At 42.2% G+C, this 21,629-nt stretch overlaps 1 protein-coding gene across 3 annotated transcripts in view; it reads left to right on the forward strand.

Annotated features, from left to right (window-relative positions):
- pls1 (plastin 1 (I isoform)) overlaps window positions 1–21,629 on the forward strand; it is a 30,332-nt gene that overhangs the window by 2,049 nt on the left and 6,654 nt on the right. Inside the window, exons 1-9 of one of the 3 annotated variants that reach the window (XM_026195711.1) lie at window positions 768–1,154; window positions 1,979–2,086; window positions 2,354–2,514; window positions 5,128–5,257; window positions 5,644–5,776; window positions 5,897–5,978; window positions 15,855–16,020; window positions 16,192–16,334; window positions 18,318–18,413. In XM_026195711.1, coding sequence (XP_026051496.1) covers window positions 1,091–1,154; window positions 1,979–2,086; window positions 2,354–2,514; window positions 5,128–5,257; window positions 5,644–5,776; window positions 5,897–5,978; window positions 15,855–16,020; window positions 16,192–16,334; window positions 18,318–18,413 — 1,083 coding nt within the window. In that variant the 5' untranslated portion in view covers window positions 768–1,090. Of the gene's footprint in view, window positions 1–767; window positions 1,194–1,978; window positions 2,087–2,353; window positions 2,515–5,127; window positions 5,258–5,643; window positions 5,777–5,896; window positions 5,979–15,854; window positions 16,021–16,191; window positions 16,335–18,317; window positions 18,414–21,629 lie in introns of those variants that run through there. The other 2 variants (XM_026195720.1, XM_026195703.1) reach the window with 2 other exon arrangements.

The following is a 21,629-nucleotide window of genomic DNA, read 5'->3' on the forward strand; positions in this document are numbered from 1 at the left end:
AATTTAGATTCTCCTAGAAAGATTCTTTTGGTTGTTCTTTTCTAAAATCACATTCGTTTTTCACCCTATCCTCTGTGCTAATGTGTATGATTTATTGTACCCTTTAAATCATCTGTGTTTACTTATGAAGTCCTTAAATACATAATAATGTTACACTAAAGAATGTTTACATTCTAAAGATATAATCAGATTTTTATGATCCCCTCCAAAGTCCAATTAATTTATTATCGTAGATTATGACTTTGGCCTCACTTTGATTTCACTTTTAAATTCATGAAAAAATTTATATATTTTATTTTTGCACTGATGCAATATTCCGAAGCCCTTTTTCATCTACACTTTTTTGTTTGCAGTGTATTTTTTAGTGGTTCAATCATGAAGTTTACATTGGTTTCTTTACATCGCACCATGTGGAAATGCTGTATTGTTCAGGCTCATGCATAAAACATGAAGGTCTGCTGTCAAACATCTGTCAGCTGAGGTTTCTTGTTCCGTCTCCAGTGAGTTCAGCTGCACCAAAGATAAACTAATGTGGTAGAATATTATTCTTCTTCTGTTTTCTGGGTGGCGTTTCCTTCCTTCCTTCCAGTCATCAGGTCAGATGATAAGTTCTGATTACAAGTCAGGAGGCTATCATGAGATAGAGCGTGTCTCCTGCACTGCATGTCACTTTACTTTCATTCTGCTTCTCTATCCAGTCACTACAGTTATATCTTCAGTATAAACAGCTCAATTCACATAAATCAAACAGGACTTCTAGATTTTTTGGGGGTTTATGATTGTGTTTGTATGTGCACAGTCTGCAGTGAGCACAAGGTTGATATTTGAGCTTTGATAACAAAAACAGTGAAATGTGAAGCCGATTTGCTAGGTCACAAAGTTATTGACAAGTGTCAAGTGAATGAGCTGTGGTATAAAGTGTACTCCGAAGTCACAGCTAGTGCAAGTGCAAACACCAAATAGCATGACAGCTTCAGCTGACACAGCGTTCACTTGGGCGTTAAACGTTAACTCCAGATCTGGCTTAGTTCGGAGCCATCACCTTTAATGGTCTCTTACCTTACCGAACACATCTTTAATAGCTCCACACATGCTGTGGGAGAGGACAGACGACACTATCAAGGACTCGGTTGGAAAATTTGCATCTTTTCTAGGTTAGTCTCTAGCTGAGTTGTGAGACGTTCAGGGAAAAGGTACTGTTTTCATATGATGTAATGACTGCACTCCTGAAGTGTTGATTTCACTGTGTTATCTCATCAAAATATGCTGATTTTGTGGATACATGCTGATGTTTTTGTCTTCATTAGCTTTTTGTTTTTGCAGTATACTGTTTGTATCACTATATTTCTGTGATTGATGATTGACGACTTTTTGAGGACCTGACATGAATTACTGCTGGGATGCTGACATGTCCTGCAGTGTGACATGCTAGACTTCGTAGCGTTTTGCTAGTTCTTTTGTGTCTCATGCCGCAATTCACTTACTGTATACATTTAATTATACATTAACATTCAAAAAAATCTAGGGTCAGTAACATTTTAAATTTTCACCAATTAATATTTCTTAAAAACATTTGTGAATGTAAAAAATATGATTTCTGAGGGATCGTGTGTCATTGGTGTCTGGAGTAATTGCTGCTGAAAAAACAGTTTTGCATCACAGGAATAAATTACATGTTCAAATATTTTTAAATAGAAAACAGTTATTTCAAATGGTCATCTTTCACAATATTTCTGTTTTTACTAAAACACAAAGTTTTGTAAGCATAAGAAACCTCTCTCAAAAAACATAAAACATCTTACCAACCCCACACTTTTGTTTGGTCGCATACTGTACATCACATGCCCATCTGTAATTGAATTTCATGAAGTGTTTTTACCAGTTGTGTCCACTATGGATTTGCTTATCATAGAGATACTGTGGTGGGTAAACAGGGTATATAGCACAGAAAACTCTTTGTGTGGACTTTTTTTGGCAGGTCTTTTGCATGGTGAGAAGTACTGCAAGGAGAAAAGCATGGAGAACAATGTGACACAGATCTCCAGAGAAGATCTGGAGAATCTGAGAGAGGCTTTCAACAAAATCGGTCAGTTAAATTCTGCCTGAATCTCACTGTAGGTTTAGTGAATTGTGCATTGTAACGTTCCAGTCACCTGACTTGGTGCTTGTGAGGTGTCAAACATTACCAAAGATTGCAATAACTGACTACATAAATGTCTGTTTTTACGGCTGATCGTTGACTCGTGCAATTCTACAAACACATATTAAAATAGTCTTGTATCAAAGTATTGTATCAAAGGTTTGCTGCTAGTAATGACGAGTGTCATTGTAAACTCTCATTCTATCTTTGTAGATATTGATAACAGTGGCTATGTAAGTGATTTTGAACTTCAGGAGCTCTTTCGAGAGGCCAGCTTTCACATTCCGGGATACAAGGTACGGGAGATCGTGGAGAAGTTCATGGCAGGTGACACCAACAAAGACGAGAAGATCAGTTTTGAAGAGTTTGTTGCGGTAAGAGTTTTTGTCTTATCTTAAAGGGGTCATATGATGCGACTAAATTTTTTTTTTTATAAGCTCTTGGTGCATAAAGAAGATATGTAATGTTGCAAAGACTAAAGTCTCAAATCCAAAAACATATTCTTTATAAAAGTTAAGAATCAACCATGCCTACCTAAAACAGCCCCTTCAAACACACCCCACATGTTCCCACGATGTGGGAAGATTTACATAACGCCGCCCAAATGTTGAGGCTAAGAAAGAAAGCATAACTTTTAATCTCGCTGTTGTTGTTTGGCTTTCCAAAAGAGGATACAACTAAAAATAAGTAGTTAAGTTCAGAGGTGGAAAGAGTACAAAAATATTCTACTCAAGTCAAAGTACCATTACATTAATGAAATTTTACTTCAGTACAAGTAAAAGTACCAGCCTAAAAATATACTCAAGTAAAAGTAAAAAGTAGCTCATTTAAAATTTACTCAGAGTAAAAATTACTTAGTTACATTTTAACAGTGGGAGGGAGTCAAAAATGGGACAGGCCAAGGGTTTCAAACTCAGTTCCTGGAAGGCCACAGTCCTGCACAGTTTAGAAATAACCCTAATTAAACACACTTGATCCAGCTAATCTAATCATTTAGGTTTATTTGAAAACTACATGATATGTGTGCTGGAGCAGGGTTAGAACTAAACTCTGCAGGGCTATATGGCCCTCCAGGAACTGAGTTTGACACCCCTGGGATAGGCCTATTAATCTCAAACTAGTTGTTTTTAATTAAAGGAATCAGTTATTTAGAATAATAAAACATTTGGGCTGTTACCAGGCAAATCAGTATCAACAAACTCATCTTTTCAATGCAGACGAAATGCAGAAGATTCATTGGACGTGGCATTTAGATGTATTACACTGTTTAGTGCATGACAAGAATGCATTTAACCTGCAGTTACAAATGCATGAATAATGTTTTGATGTACAAGACATAAAATGTTGAATACTCATTTGAAATGATAAGAAATTAATTATTTTAAAAAATCAAAAGATACTTTAAATGTGAAATTAAAATGGTCAGTATGTGTCAGCAAGTCACTGTTAATAAGTGAGTCATTGCGATTGAACCGAATCATTTAAACGGTTGATTCATTCAGGAACGAAACACTGTCACGTTGCTCAGAGACGCAAAACTGTGCTTTGGTGGCTGTGTTTGGAATTATTTTCTGTTGTAGAAATAGAGCTAAAAAAGACAATATGGTGTCTAAAACGCAAGTCTCTTAATTAACTTGTTTACTGAACTGTTATATATTTGTATGTAGGCCTATATATTCATAATGATTTTTGGAGGAAAAGGCGGCATTCTTTGTGTGATTCTGATTAAATATATGACATTATATATATATGTGAATTTTCTGCCCCTATATCTTCAATTTTGTGATCAATCTAAATGCATTTTAGGAGGCTGAATCACACAGTGAAAGAACGCACTATAAATGTGCGCGCACATCATTAAAACTAAAATTATGATATTATCGCAGACGATATAGCACATTCCTCACCACTGTCTTTTTGGCTAATTTGTGCAAAACCTCTTGCTTAAATGTCAAAGCTTCATTTAAACCACCAATGCAACGATGCAATTATTTAGCTTACCTCTATATTCTTGCAAAGGGTTGATGTCTTGTCGAGATTTTATAAGCTGCTAGTTTGGTCTTCCTAGACAAGTACAGTTTACACTGCATAACAGAGCATACATATGGCCAGGGGTTCACTTCATTTCCTTCGGGTTCAACTTCAACTTTCGTTTTCAGCGGTGTCTGCACCACTAATAATGCGCCTGTTTTGTCCGTCTGCATCTTTCTTGCGATTTTAGCGCCAGTTTGCAGTCCTGCCCATTATTTACTGCCGTAGTTTCCAGAATCAGAGCATGTGAGCGGACCTAACTGAGACTTGTTATAGTACTTATATATCATTGCTCTTTTTGTTATTTTTGATTGCTTCCACTGTCTTCATTTGTAAGTCGCTTTGGATAAAAGTGTCTGCTAAATGAATAAATATAATATAATATAATATAATATAATATAATATAATATAATATAATATAATATAATATAATATAATATATTTGTATACTTGCTACATAGGGTATACTTAAAAAAATACTTTACTTATACTTTACTTAAGTATACTTATTAAAATAAACTTGAAGTATACTACTTTTCGTTAGGGCTTTTTAGTTTTTTTATTGGGTTTTATTGGTTTTGGCTCATCGCGTCAGACCACGGCATCACAGTATGGTAAGGAGCATAACATTTCCATCACACACTTGAGGTACTCGGCCAATCACAACGCACTGGATAGCTGGCCAATCAGCCAACACCTTGTTTTTCAGAACGATGAGCTTTGTAAAAATCAATGCTTTTCAGATAGACGGGGCAAAGAGCGGCAATAATAATGTACATTAGGTGGAAAAGAATATATTCTTTGAACTTTAACTGCATAAACACATTGTATTACACCAAATACACAAAATAATAATATTTTTAGCAACGTCATATGACCCCTTTAAAATGTCAAAGTGCCTGCTTTGCTGATTGTGTCACGCACCTTGAAAGTTGAGATATCCCTAAATTCTCCAGATATACCAAGAGCTGAGAAGCAAAGAGGTGCGAGAAACTTTCCGCAAGAGCATCTCCAGGCGGGACGGGATTCGTTCCTTTGGAGGAACATCAAGGATCTCAAGTGAAGGAACTCAGCATTCTTACTCAGGTGGTGGCATTTACATCCCCTAGGCCATCAATATCAAACAATAATGTGCTTTAGTTGCTGTATGTTCTTAATGCACATTTCTGGATATTATGATGAAAAGATTTATCCTCATTCATCAAAATGTAATAACTTGCTTTGCCTTATTTTTGCCCACCTCCATTATGTAATGCACTTTCTCCATCCAATGAATTCCTACTGGATAAAATGAAGTCCAGCTCTACATATTTTCTTACTGAATATGATGTTTCACTTAGAAATATATAAAATGATGTAGTCCTGATGTAGTTGAGCACAAATTCAGAAGAGTCCAACCCTATCTGAACTTTTTGAAATGAGATTTTTCAAATGTCATTTTGCTAATGTTTTGTTTTTGAAACCATTCTCAGATGAAGAAAAAGTGGCCTTTGTGAACTGGATCAATAAGGCCTTGGCAAAGGATCCGGACTGCAAGCATCTGATCCCAATGGACCCGGAGACTGACAGTTTATTCAAATCTGTGAAAGATGGAATATTGCTGTGGTAATATAAGATTAACTGTGTAATGTTTGTTATGCTGTTAAATACGCAGCTGTATTAATTATCACAGTTACTTCTGAATAAGAGTTCATATTTAGCAACCTCTTGGTCATTTTTTTACAGCAAAATGATCAATCTCTCGCAGCCAGACACCATTGATGAGCGGGTCATCAACACAAAGAAATGCACTCCATTTACAATGACTGTAAGTGCGCTCACTTTTGAAACTCAACAAAGAGTGACATCAAAATGTCTTTGAAACCTTCACTTAAGGGTGAATCTCACACACACTGGGTTACCATGCATGTTTCATGGGGACATTCCATCAATGTAATAGTTTTTATAATGTACAAACTATTTTTCCTATCCCTTTAACCTAACCCGGTCCTTAAATCTACCCCTCACACAAAACTTTTTACTTCTGATTAGATAAAAAAAAAAAATTATAATATGTGTTTTTATAAAACGTCTCGGTTACGTACGTAACCCTCGTTCCCTGATGGAGGGAACGGAGACGTTATGTCGACCGACAAATGGGGTCTCACTTGGGAGGCTAATCATCTCTGATTTTAAGAGAAAACGCCAATGAAATTGGCAAGTGGATTAACACACCTGAGCCACTCCCCGTGCCAGCGGGTATAAATAGGGCGACAGGTGCATCCACTCATTAGGTTTTACGCTGAGGAGCCGAGAACGTGTCCCGGCAACAGCGAATGGTTCAAGGTTGTGGCATGGGGACATAACGTCTCCGTTCCCTCCATCAGGGAACGAGGGTTACGTACGTAACCGAGACGTTCCCTATCTGTCGGTCACTACGAGTTATGTCGACCGACAAATGGGGTCCTATGGAAAACGCCATAACCTGAACCTCGTCACAACCGTGAGGCGCTGCAATTGTTGACAAGCCTTGGCGTGCCACAAAAGCTACGCTTAAGGTCGTAACCTTCCCAAAGCCCCAGCGCAAAATTCACTGACCTTGGTACCGAAGGGGCCAAAGGGTGAGTACATCGCTGCTGGAGAAGGCCATGCTGCTGTTCCGCCCACATAAAGTAAATGGAAGGGATTTCAACCTTCAGTGAAAGATTGCTTCAAATCTTCCCTATTTGTTCTTTCAGCTGGCAAGACAATGGGGAAGCGAGCCTTTAGGAAAGGTCGCTACGGAGACCACATCCTACCCGTAGGGAGGTGACATGTGGATATACCGATATGGACTGACCCAGGGGGCAGTACTACATATGGAAAGGGTCTCTGAGGCAGGTCCTACCTTGGAGTAGGGATGGAACGGCTGCCAGAAGAGACTGACAGAGCGATCTGTCAAGGGAAGACACGGGTTTGCCAAGAGGGAAACCTTACCGTGGAAGAATACACATATGGGATTACCCGTAGGGAACCCAGCCATATGGACACCTAGCCCAGTACAGGGGCTGACCGGCTCCGGGCATGCTAACGCCAGTACTGGGCCTGGCGACAGACTGCTCCGCCAAGTCTGACGCCGAGGGTGCTGGAGGACGCTCGACCAGGGTACGCCAACCGGGGAACTCTACTGGGAGAAGAAGGCGCTCACATCCCCGTGTTAGGGGGAATGGCGCAGCAAGCGAGACACCCAGCCAGCCCTTCCTGCCAATTACCTGTTACCCAACACACGGGAAGAAACTGGCTCTACACGGAGGTTGTAAAACCTCGCAAAGGTGTTAGGTGTCGCCCAGCCCGCAGCTCGACAGATGTCTGCCAGAGAGGCGCCGTGCGCCAACGCATAGGAGGAGGCCACACTCCGTGTGGAGTGGGCCCTCACCCCCAGGGGGCACGGCTCGCCTTGGGAATGGTAAGCCAAGGCGATGGCGTCCACTATCCAGTGGGCCAACCTCTGCTTAGAGACAGCCTCCCCTTCTGCTGACCTCCAAAGCAGACCAGGAGCTGCTCAGAGCTTATAAAGCTCTGGGTGCGGTCCACGTATATGCGAAGCGCTCTTACGGGACACAGCAACGACAAGGCTGGATCTGCCTCCTCCAGGGGCAGCGCTTGCAGGTTCACCACCTGGTCTCGGAAGGGAGTGGTGGGAACCTTGGGCACGTATCCAGGCCGGGGTCTCAGGACAACGTGAGAGTAGGCCGGCCCGAACACAAGGCACTCTTCACTTACCGAAAATGCTTGGAGGTCCCCGACCCTCTTGATGGAAGTGAGCGTGATCAGGAGCGCTGTCTTGAGAGACAGGAACTTCAGCTCAACCGAATCCAGCGGTTCAAAGGGACCCCTTTGAAGTCCCGCCAGGACAATAGAGAGGTCCCAGGAGGGAATCAGGGGTGTCCTAGGAGGATGTAACCTTCTGGCACCCCTCAGGAACCTAACGATCAGGTCATGCCTCCCCAGGGACCGGCCGTCCACTGCATCGTGATGGGCTGCAATGGCAGCCACATACACCTTCAGGGTGGAGGGTGACAGCCCACGCTCCAGCCTTCTTGCAGGAAAGAAAGCACGACTCTGACCGGGCATCTCCGGGGGTCTTCTCGGTGAGAAGAACACCAATTTGTGAACAGACTCCACTTCAGAGCATAGGCCTGCCTCGTAGAAGGGGCTCTAGCCTGAGTGATAGTGTCTACCACTGCTGGGGGCAGATCACTTAGGTCTGCTGCGTCCCGTCTAGAAGCCACACGTGGAGGTTCCAGAGATCTGGACGCGGGTGCCAATGGTGCCAAGCCCCTGAGAGAGAAGGTCTCTCCTCAGGGGGATGCGCCAGGGAGGGGCTGTCACGAGGAGCATGAGTTCCAAAAACCAGGTCCGGGTGGGCCAGTAAGGCGCAACCAACAGGACCTATTCCTCATCCTCCCTGACCTTGCACAGAGTCTGTGCGAGCAGGCTCACTGGGGGAAACGCATACTTGCGAAAAGCCCGAGGCCAGCTGTGTGCCAGTGCATCTGTGCCCAGGGGGGCCTGGGACAGGGAATAGTACAGCTGGCAGTGGGAGGACTCGCGGGAAGCAAACAGGTCTACCTGGCTTCCCCGAATCGACTCCAGATCAGCTGGACCGTCTGGGGATGGAGTCGCCATTCCCCGGGGAAAGTGAGCTGTCGTGAGAGCACGTCGGCTGCACGATTGAGTTCCCCCGGGATGTGGACAGCGCGCAGTGACTTGAGCCACGTCTGACTCCAGAGGAGGAGATGGCGGGCGAGTTGAGACATGCGACATGATCGTAGATCGCCCTGTCGGTTGATGTACGAAACCGCCGCAGTGTTGTCCGTGCGGACCAACACGTGCTTGTCCAGCACTAGCGGACGAAACTGTCGCAAAGCTAGATGCACTGCCAGCAACTCCAGGCAGTTGATGTGCCAAAGCAGTCGAGGTCCTGTCCAGGACCCTGAAGCTGCCTGCCCGTTGCATGTCGTGCCCCAGCCCGAGTTGGAGGCATCCGTTGTGACAACAACGTGCCGGGACACTTGTTCTAAGGGCACGACGGCCCGTAGAAAAGCAAGGTCCGACCAGGGACTGAATAGGCGGCGACACATCAGTGTGATGGTGACACGATGTGTACCGCGGTGCCATGCCCATCTCGGGACTCGGGAGTGTAACTAGTGCTGAAGTGGTCTCATATGAAGCAACCCGAGCGGCGTGACTGCGGCTGCGGATGCCATATGCCCCAGGAGCCTCTGAAAGTGTTTCAGTGGTACCACTGTCCTGCCTCTGAGGGAACTCAGGCAGTTCAGCACTGACTGGGCACACTCGCTGGTGAGTCTAACTCCATACCGAGATAAGAGATTCTCTACACAGGGGAGAGCTTGCTCTTCTCCCGGTTGACCTGAAGCCCCAACTGACTGAGGTGCCGAAGCACGAAGTCCCTGTGATCGCACAACTCTTCTCGGGACCGGGCCATAATGAGCCAGTCGTCGAGATAGTTGAGGATCCTGATGCCCACTTCCCAGAGTGCGGCAAGGGCGCCCTCCGCGACCTTCGTGAAGACACGGGGGGACAGGGAGAGCCCGAAGGGGAGGACCTTGTACTGCCATGCCCCGTCCTCATCTCAGCTGGAGGGACCGGCTCGATTGCATCCTTCGCCAGCAGGACAGCAATCTCCTCGCGCAAGACAGGGGCATCCTGGACTGCCACCGAAGTCTCAAGCACGCCATTGAACTTGGGGGGTCGCCGGGCGAACTGAATCGCATAGCCGAGATGAGCCAGCGTGACGGGTTGGGCAGTGCAAGCCACGCTCCCAGATACCGTACAAGTGGCACCAAAGGGACAGTCGACATACCCGCAGTGGTGCAGCGATGGGGAGTCGTGCCGGAAGGCCCAGAAGGCACTGCGTCCTGGGTCATCGCAACCACACTCCCCTTGTTCCTGGAGGAACTGGCCAGAGACGCGTGGAGAGGCGTTGCGTCTCCGAACCGCGACCTCTTGGCCGCTGGCGAAAGGGGGCGTCGTGGGTGAGAATGAGGAAGCTGTGCGTCGCTCATTGTCAGCCCACGAGCCTTGCAACTCGGAGGAAGGAGAAATTGCTCTTCCAATGAAAATGTGGGTGCCACTGGCCGTTCGACCAGCGGCGGAACAGAACCAGAAGATTCTCCACCCAGCCCTCCTCCGGGGGAAGGAGTGGCGCTCTCTCCGCCATCTCCTGAAGAGCAGTTCTCCGCATCTCCGAGTTGCCCGTGTCAGGGCCGCTTAGTCGACTTCCTCGAGGACTTTGCAGCCGGGAGTGACACGGGGGACGCCGCTCTCCTGCGCGGGGCTCGACGCGCCGGCCTCGAAGAACTCTCAGCACGGGGCGGAGCTGGTGTGGAGGACGCAGGGGGGCACCCTCGGCGACAAGCAGGCTGAGGCACTGCCTGCGACGGAATGGTGGCAACCGGAGGATCACGTCGTGGCAAAATGTGCTGTATGGCCTCAGTCTGCTGTTGTTCTGTCAGGAACTACTGGGCACAGCCCCTGACAGCGTCGCCACACAGGACAGCCTGGGACATGGGTCAATGTCTCTCATACAGACCAGGCTGAACCTGAAACGGCACTACTGGACCACCAGAGTGGACATCGCCTACCCGAGGGACTGCGTTGTGACTTCCGTCACCCAGAAGGGGGAGGTCAGTCGCCATGCACAGCTCCTGCATCAACCTCGGGTTGGTCCTACCCTCGTAGGGCCTTGGCTTGTTGGGTTTGCAGGATAGCCATGGCATGCAAAGCAGAGACAGCTTGGCCCGCAGCACTGTAAGCCTTGGTAGTGAGCGCGGCCGACAGCTTACAGGCCTTGGGTGAGGGGCGCGGACTATCCCTCCCAGTGGCGGCGTTTTGCGGATACAAGTGCACCGCAATCGCACTCTCCTGCTGGGGAATGTCAACACACCCCTAGCTGCCTCGCCATCGAGGGTAGTGAGGACGGAGGAACGAAATGAGCTGCTTCCGGCCGTAAAAGGGGCCATCCACGACTACATCACTTCCCCATGCACATCCGGGAAGAAAGGAACCAGAGTAAAACGCGGTTGTGAGTCGCGCTCCACACCGAGAACCAATCAAACAGCCATGAGCACTCAGGGCTGGGTGGTGCATTCACCTCCATCCTGATGCTCACAGCTGCCCGGGCAAGCACGGCTGTCAACTCTGGGTCCAATTCGGCAGTGGCGACAACACCCGAGGGGGGCAGCCCCACCGAATCTTCATCCACAGAGGTCAACAGCCCATCCCCGATGCTGCAATCGACATCTGATCTCCGGCGGCAAACTGAATGACCCGTTGGGACTGCCATAAGACAGCCCAGCAAAATCACCCAGCAGCTGCACAGGACAAACACTGCGGAAGGGGTAAGAGGTCCGTGGGGCGTGGCCCGGCGGAGAATCTCTCACTGTCACCTTCAAATTTTCCAGAGCACTAGCCGGCGGTCCTCTGCTCGAGACAGAGAAACCAGAATGGGTAGTGACAGAGGGGTCTGCTCCCTTCCCTTTAAGAAAGGGGAGACGCGATCACAGCGTTGCCATGGTCACACACGCAGCGCGTGCATGAACCATCCACGAACGCGCCTTCAGCGTGCTGAATGCCCAGACACGGAAGAGAGCGAATGTGGCCGTTGTCAGAGAACAGGAAACGACCGCATCCAGAAGGACGCGGACGAAACGGCGTCTTGAAAAAGACGCGAATCGTCCGCGATTTGCTCTTTTAGGAAATCTGCTCTCTTAGTTGAAGCGCCCAGGGGAATCGCTGAAAGGGACACCGCTGTTTGCGCCGTACCGCCAACCAGAACAGCTTCCCGACACAGCAGATGAATGGCTTTGTGGAGTATAACAGCTTTCATACAACCACTCGGCTCCGAAGCAAAAATCTAATGAGTGGATGTACCTGTCGCCCTATTTATACCCGCTGGCACGGGGAGTGGCTCAGGTGTGTTAATCCACTTGCCAATTTCATTGGCGTTTTCTCTTAAAATCAGAGATGATTGGCCTCCCAAGTGAGACCCCATTTGTCGGTCGACATAACTCGTAGTGACCGCCGACAGATAGGGAAACGTATTTTCCCCCACCAAAATTAAAAAAGGAAATATATATATATATGTTTGTCACACGCACATAATAATAATAATAAAAAAAACATGCTTTCTTGCTTAAATTAAAAATATCCTAATATATATATATATATATATATATATATATACATGTATATATATGTATATATATACATATACATATATACATACACACACACACACACACACACACACACAGTGGGTACGGAAAGTATTCAGAACCCCTTACATTTTTCACTCTGTTATATTGCAGCCATTTGCTAAAATCATTAAAGTTATTTTTTTTTTCTCATTAATGTACACACAGCACCTCATGTTGCCAGAAAAACACAGAATGATTGACATTTTTGCACATTTATTAAAAAAGAAAACCTGAAATATCACATGGTCCTAAGTATTCAGACCCTTTGCTTAGTATTTAATAGAAGCACGATTTTGATCTAATTCAGCCATGAGTCTTTTTGGGAAAGATGCAACAAGCATCGGGGATGGGCTGTTGATGCTCTGCCATTCCTCCTTGCAGATCGTCTGCAGTTCTGTCAGGTTGGATGGTAAACGTTGGTGGACAGCCATTTTCAGGTCTCTCAAGAGATGCTCAATTGGGTTTAAGTCAGGGCTGGACCGTCGGCCGATTCTGAGGTCCGGAGTACTCTGGAGAAGGTTTTCGTCCAGGATATCCCGGTACTTGGCTGCATTCATCTTTCCCTCAATTGCAACCAGTCGTCCTGTCCCTGCAGCTGAAAAACACCCTCACAGCATGATGCTGCCACCACCATGTTTCACTGTTTGGACTGTATTGGACAGGTAATTAGCAGTGCCTGGTTTTCTCCACACATACCACTTAGAATTAAGGCCAAAAAGTTCTATCTTGGTCCCATCAGTCCAGAGAATCCTTCAGGTGTTTTTTAGCAAGCTCCATGGGGGCTTACATGTGTCTTGCACTGAGAAGAGGCGGGCCGCTCTGCCATAAAGCTCAGACTCGTGGAGGGCTGCAGTGATGGTTGACTTTCTACAACTTCCTCCCATCTCCCGACTGCATCTCTGAAGCTCAGCCACAGTCATCTTTGGGTTCTTCTCTACTGTACCTCTCTCACCTAGGCTCTTCTCCCCCGATGGCTCAGTTTGGCCGGATGGCCAGCTCTAGGAAGGGTTCTGGTCGTCTGAAACGTCTTCCATTTAAGGATAATGGAGGCCACTGTGCTCTTAGGAACCTTAAGTGCAGCAGAAATTGTTTTGTAACCTTGGCCAGATCTGTGCCTTGCCACACTTCTGTCTCTGAGCTCTTCAGGCAGTTCCTTTGACCTCATGATTCTCATTTGCTCTGACATGAACAGTGAGCTGTAAGGTCTTATATAGACCGGTGTGTGGCTTTCCTAAACAAGACCAATCAGTATAATCAAACACAGCTGGGCTCAAATGAAGGGGTAGAACCATCTCAAGGATGATCAGAAGAAATGGACAGCACCTGAGTTAAATATATGAGTGTCACAGCAAATATGTCAACAATTCTGTGTTTTTCTGTCAACATGGGGTGCTGTGTGTACATTAATATGGAAGAAAAAAATTACTTAAATGATTTTAGCAGATGCCTGCAATATAACAAAGAGTGAAAAATGTAAGGGGGTCTGAATACTTTCCGTACCCACTGTATATATATATATATATATTAGGGCTGGGCAAGTTAACGCGTTTTTATCGCGTTAACGCATTAATTAATTAACGCCGACTATTAGTTTATCGCGCGTTAACGTACTTTTTATTTTGAAAGTCCGTTGCTCACTGCGTTTCACTACACATAGCTAGACTGTAATAAAACAACCGAATACAACACAAACCATGGGTCACAGGAGGGGTGGGATGTTTATCAGTAGGCTACTTGCTGCTTGGGATGAGCTACAGCGCAAAACAGAAAATCATGTCCAGAGCCGAATTCCATCTGGTAGGAATGACTTGTATAAGCGACTCCTTCTTTTGTCTAAGTTCAATTTGTTTTGTTCTAATTCTGCAGCACTCGCTGCATTTGGCCAGGACGTTGTCAAACGCGCTGTTGTGCAGAGATACTATGACAGAACACTGGAGACTGTGCGCGTTGCAGAGGGCGTGTTCAAAAAGCAGACGTCTCGCAGCAGCTATCATATTTCTTGCGCTATCTGTGCTAAGTGTGCTGACTTTATTTGAAATGTCCCACTGATGTGCAACAGGAATAAAATGTTTAGCGCACGTTTCGGCAAAATGTCTCTCTTTATCATCTCAATACAAATTTACAAAAAACCCTACCATTCCAAGAAACCGCGTTATTTTTTATTCTTTTATTATGTGTTTTGTGTTTTCTTTCGCTGTCATTCTGTTGTACTGTGGAGCTTCTGTCACGAAAACAAATTCATCCTCATATGTGTAAACATACCTGGCAATAAAGCTCATTCTGATTCTGATTCTGATCTGAAAATGTGAATGACCTTGTGTGTCTAAGCAACTGGCTAGGTGCAGATGAGTAAGTAAATGTAAAGTTGGAAGAATGGATAGGCTAAATGACTTTTTTTTTTTTTGACTGAGATTCTCAGTCTCTTAAAGGAGATTGATGTTGTTGCTCGGAAGGGGGCAGTTAAAATGTTATGATTGAGGTTCTGGACATAATTTATATATACCTGTGTATATATATATATATATATATATATATATATATATATATATATATATATATATATATATATATATATATATATATTACAAACTAAACAAAACTTTAATGTTTTATTTATACGTTAATGTTATATTTAATTTGATTACATTAATGTTTAAGTTAAGATTTACAAGAAATGTTAACTGCTACTAACTTTTAACTGTTGTAAAAAAGCACTTTATTTGTTTAAAGTTTTGACAAACAAAATTGTATTGCACTTTTGTTCATACAGTAGAACTTTGAAAGAATAAAATTACACAATACACTACTTTTGATTTCATTATTGAATTTTGCGCATGCTGCGATTAATCGCGATTAATCACAGAAAATCATGCGATTAATCGCGATTAAAATATTTAATCGTTGCCCAGCACTAATATATATATATATATATATATATATATATATATATATATATATATATATATATATATATATATATATATATATATGTAACATGTTCTTGATATATCATGTTCTTGGCAGGTTTTATGAGATTGACCCTAATGCATTTTATATTAGTTTGTTATCTTTAAGACCCTTTCACACTGAAAATGACAGCTAAATAGATAATGCTAACTACACATAGCATCCACAACATCACATGATAATGTTATAAAAACTTGAGCTTTTTAAAGTCAAGTGGATACTGATTAGCTGTCAGTGTTTTCATTGTTTATCGGCTGGGCAAACAAAGTGATTCCAACAACATTGTTTGTCTGTTTCATTACTGTTACAACTGTGGTAAGCACATCATGATTTTTACATAATTAGAATGATAATGAAAACTTTATTGGTATAGTTATTGTCCTTGGTGTGAACGGACCTAAATAATCTTTCTAATAAAAGATGTGTGGATTAGAGTTATTTTGACAACAAATAGTTCTATATATTGTTTCATACAGGAGAATCTGGTGTTGGCTCTTAACTCTGCGTCGGCTATTGGCTGCACGGTTGTCAACATCGATGCTCAGGACATGAAAGCAGGAACCCCTCACCTCGTGCTTGGCCTCCTTTGGCAAATCATAAAAATTGGTCTCTTCGCTGACATTGAGATCTCACGAAACGAAGGTCATTACTTTGCTGTAATAGCCAGAATTTGTTTTTTTATAATCATGGAGCTGTCCAATAGGGTTCTGATTGCTGCCATATATAAATAAAAGCATGCATGTACATGAGTGACTGATTTATTGCTCTCAAGAGATTTCACTAACACAAGTCTGTGTATTTATGCCTGTGTAGCTCTAATTGCTTTGCTGGATGAGTCAGAGGAGCTGGACCACCTGATGTCAATGTCCCCCGAGGACCTTTTGCTGCGATGGGTCAACTATCACCTCAAAGCTGCTGGCTGGCAACAGATCACAAACTTCAGTGATGATATTAAGGTAGCTAATTATAAGCTTTATCACAGAAGTCATCATTATCAGTTGTTAATGAACATTTACTTCATTTCATTAGAACTAGGTTTTGGGCTGAAGTTTACTATACACACCCACAGAAATAAAATAAATGAATAAATTAGTGCTGTCAATTGATTAAAAAAAGTAACTAATTAGTCACATATTGTTCTGAAATTAATCGTGCAGTTGGGGGTTCGGTGCCTTGCTCAAGGGCACCTAAGTCATGTTATTGCCGGCCCGAGACTCGAACCCACAACCCTAGGGTTAGGAGTCATACTCTCTAACCACTAGGCCTCTCTGACTGAAGGCAAGTATCACTGATACAAATACAACTGATGTCTCTCCGATGTTTAATGATTGACTATAGCCACTCAACATTACAGTAATTGATATATAAAAGCTATCAATTTTAAAACTTATTAGACTTTAAAAAAAAAAACTTCTAATTTAAATGAACTTAAAACAATCTTCACAAACCCATAATAATAATAATAATGATAATACCGGTCCCACTTTATATTAAGTGGCCTTAACTACTATGTACTTACATAAAGAAATAAGTACAATGTACTTATTGTATTCATATTGTATTGTAAAACACTTTTGCTGCTATTGAGGTGGGATAGGGGTAAGGTTAGGGAGAGGGTTGGAGGTATGGGTAAGTTTAAGGGTGGGTTAAGGTGTAAAGTATGGGTCAACAGTGTAATTATAAATGTAATTACAGAAATTAAATACAGATGTAATTACATGTCGTCTTTTTTATATAAGTACAATATAAAAACATGTATGTGCACAATTAGTACATTGTACTAAATTATTAATTAAAATGTAAGTACATAGTAGTTAAGGCCACTTAATATAAAGTGGGTCCATAATAACTTGTGAAAATTAAATATACAGAAACTGATAAAGTTATCAAATACTAAATTAAACTAAATTAAATTAAATTACTAAAGTTATTGCTGAAGTTAAAGTTATTGTTAGATGACGGAGACGGTGCTAGAGTGCTTCAGGACAGGTTTGAAAACCACTGCATTTCAGATAAATGTTCTAAAGCGTTCTATTGAAGCTCCCTCATCACATGTGCCTTTTATTTTGGGCTTGTTTGACTAGTGCCTAGCACTGATGCAAAGTTGGAGTGCATGTCTGAAAAGTTTCCTGTTTGATGTGGTCGTAGAGACATATTCAGCATTTAAATTAATGCAATTCTTGTAAAGAAAAAAAGAGACAGAAGCATCAGTTGTGACTGGGTGGCCAACCCTAGCTCCACTCTTGTATTAATTGCGTAAAATAATTTTAACGTGTTAAACTGAAAAAAATAAAATTATTGCTTGCAGTAACGCCCGATTTTGACAGCACTAATATATATATATATATATGTGTGTGTGTGTGTGTGTGTGTGTGTGTTTGTGAGTAATATCACACGAGTAGCAGTGCGTTATGGCTGTAAATCAGCACGACAAAGCATGCTGATATACAGCCATATCACATGGCTACAAGTGTGATATTGCATTTATACAGCAGTTCAAAGGCACAGGTTTGTAAAAAAAGAGACAACAACAGTGTCTTTTAAAAGTTTCTTTTGTGCAGAACTACTTCCTTCCACTGCGGATTCAACAGTTTGACAGTTACAGCTGAGATAAGCCTCCATTACCAATTTAAGAACCTCGGTCTAGTACTGGTAACAAAGGAACATTGAGTAACTTCATTAAAAGCTTATTGTATTGCGGTATTAAAAGCTCTGTATCATGTGGAGTAGAGTATTATGAGAGAGAAATGTTCATCTGATACAGCATACATTCTACAGCTCAATGTCAATGAGTAAATTAATCACAGGCTTAAATTTGAAACCCTGTGAACAATATAATAACCCAGCCTTTGATTTAGTTTGACATCAGAACCTTTGAGCTGTCATTTGCATGCCAGTTAAGACTTATGTAACTAAACAGAGCCTTTTTCTGCTCTCAGGACTCCAGGGCCTATTTCCACCTGCTTAATCAGATCTCGCCTAAAGGAGACGGGGATGACGAGATGAGGATTGACATTGACATCTCTGGTTTCAATGTAAGTCATTCTGAGCATTTGGTCAGCGACCTTTGCCTTTTTACTGAGGAAGCCAACATGCTGATTGGTTTCCTGTGTCAGCGTTTGTTCCAGCATTTAATGACATGATGTCGTGAAGCTAAGAAATAGGGGGACTTTTTGAGACTCAAAAGTCAATGGAAATATGAGAGTAAAGGACAACATAAGATTGGACATAAGTGTTGTGTTTGTTAATTGGAATTGGACAGGTTTATTTGTCCTTAGATTATAAATAGTTCTGTAAAAAAAAAAAAAAAAAAAACTACTATTGCACTATTACTATTTTTCAAATTCCTTGACAGTCCAAAAATACAACAACATTCTGTTTGTTTGTAATCAAATTTAGTTGCTTTGCAGCCTGAAATGAAGGCAGAAACTGTTTTTGTTTTATCCAGCTGTATTTTACGGGATACATTTTACACCAAATGGATTGCAGTCATAGATAATAAACAAAACAAGCAAACAAACAAATAATAAGCGTGAAATTTTTTTTTTTTAAATGCAATTAAAATATATTGCACAAAATTAAAAGATGTGAGTTGTCAGAATAGCAAACAATGGTCATGGAATTGAAAAATAATAAGCGTTAATCAAAAATATAACAACGCATTTTATAAAACAAGCATGAATCAAAACTTTAAACACATTTAAAATCATTTTTCACAAAACTGAAATATTATCCGACTTGCACACAAAATTGCATCTCTCTGTTTTGTTTGTTTGCTTGTTTGTTTTGTGTGTGTGCTCTCAGACATTTTATGTTCATATTTTTAGTTTTTTGTATCAATAGCGGCTGGAGGAAAATGTTCTAGTGAGGACAACACGTGCAACAATTGTTGCATACATCCCAGTAAAATTTATCCCAATTTAACAAAAGGTAAAATGTCAAGGCTTGAAACATTTTAAATTTCAGATTCTCAAAAAACTACATTTTCTGTAAGACTTTTTCAAGATAACTGAGATATTTTCTATAACTACAAGTCAAGCTGCAATACCAAACAGGACCACACGGAGATGCCAACAGACACTATACCAGTCGCCTTAACCTGACTGTACTCTATATAAATATATTCAGATATATTTAGTCATTCATTCAGATTTATTAAACAGAGCAAAATAGAAGTAAAAAAAAGGCAAATAAAACATTTAGAATTTGTCGAACGAATTTCACCAGTGAACAGTTCCTCTGTCAGAGTGAGTGTTGATGCCCAAACAGTATGTATACACACCAACCATTGAAAACTCCTATGAAAACATGCTTCTTCAGCAAGTGTCCATTAAAAAACCCCTGCCAGACATGCAACCATACTGAAATGTGCTCGTGCAAAAAGCTGTCAGAAAGCGCACATACATGATTTGTTTATTTGCACACAAATAATAATGGACTCGCGTGTCTTACGACTATGTCAATATAATTGTCTTTACCTGAAATTTTCATCCATCAGAACTTTACTGGTAGGATACTGGTTTGCTTTATCCATGGCTAATGTGCCGCACAAGCCCTGAAAAGTGAAGCCAAAATGTTTCGATCGCCACCAGGTGGCTGAACCCAGTATAGGTCATAAAGCCCGCCCTCACCATGTAATCTAATGGAATGTGAGACAATTGCTTTGTCCAAATACCTGCACTTGTAGTCTTTGCACTTGACCACTTGACTATTTTTATTTGGCGATTTGCGGTTTTCGCTCCAAGTGTTTATGTGAGCACGGAGACCACAAGTGTGTATAGAATTTTCCATTATATGATGGGACAAACTTATAGTGTTGTACAAATGCAAGAGTTTACAGAGCTTTATTTTTGCATTTCAAAATCAACTCCTAAATGTCTGTTCAGTAATCCCCATAACAGATGACACAATTTAATTTTGTAATGCTTCTAATTAAGTAATCAAAAAAATAATAATAATAATAATAATACAGCTGCAAATGTTGTGCAAAGTAAATATCACCATTACTCATTTGCACCAATAAAAAAATAAATTATTTGTTTACTACCAAATTATATATAATATATCTAATTATCATTACTATTTAACCTTCATTGGAAAGGTTTCCGTGACTTCTCGAGATCTCATTAAAAAGTCTCACGATTTATTTTCAGAACATGATGCATGATGGGATACACTAAGCCTCGAATACTGTACCATGGAACGGTATTGGAGATAGTGTGGATTTAGTGTGTGTTAAGGGCACTGCGCTTTGGTTTTTCTAAGACTGGGGACAGTCTTGCACACTTACTTCCTGTCGTGAGCACACTCTCTTAAGTGGCCAAGACTGCAAATGTGGGTATTTGGACAAGGCAAATTCAAATAATTAAATTACCCTTCAAATTATATTTTTTTTTTCACATGTTTTTTTTTGTCATTTCATGCAGTTTTTATCACATTGATGTAAGTTCAAGTGTTCATTTAAATAAGTTAATTAGTTATGTGACGCTTTAAAAATGGGAGTATGATGTCATGATTGACAGCTAAGGTTGTGTGTTTTCAATCAACTCTGCTGGAGTGTTAGTGGGACCTACAGGCAGGAGGTGGCTCTTCTTCACTCACTACTGGGCAGACTCAGGTTCCATGTTCAATACTGTGCAGACTTCGGTCCTGAATCAGCACAATATGTCTCTGCCCACTAGCAGCTGACAGCTTCACTTTACTTCACAGGAAGAGAGTGAAGGTGTGTGGTCCATCTTTTTTTATGGTCTGTGGGCCATTCAGACTAGCCCTGACTTCAGCTTAAAGATAATTAATAGAGGTATGTTTGTTCCCACCGTTTTTTGCACAAGTTAAGTTTAGGTATGATGATGAAAGCACATTAGTGCTAGCCCTCCTGTGACTCATAGAGATTTGCATTACTGTGCCTGCAGTTAGAAGACGAAGAAAACAATCTTTGTATGGAAGTCTATAAGACAATTCTCAAGGCAATTCACGGCCAGAGTGAAATCGCCCAAAAAGGGGCAGTACTCCACAGAATGTGACATGACGCTGATTGGACTATATATCCAGAGACAGAACAAACAGTCTAGGCCCTGTCCCAAATGGCACACTTCATGTGTACTTGCGGTCTTGCAGACTCACAATGGCCGCCATGTGCATGTATCTGTTAAGACTTCTACGTTGAAACTATGCCGTAGCTATATCGCAGGTTGTGAGTAGCCTATGGCGCAGCCTGTCATTAATCTCTCCAGAAATGTAACAACGCATCA

Source organism: Carassius auratus, chromosome 2 (assembly GCF_003368295.1).
Source record: "Carassius auratus strain Wakin chromosome 2, ASM336829v1, whole genome shotgun sequence".
Lineage (NCBI taxonomy): Eukaryota > Metazoa > Chordata > Actinopteri > Cypriniformes > Cyprinidae > Carassius > Carassius auratus.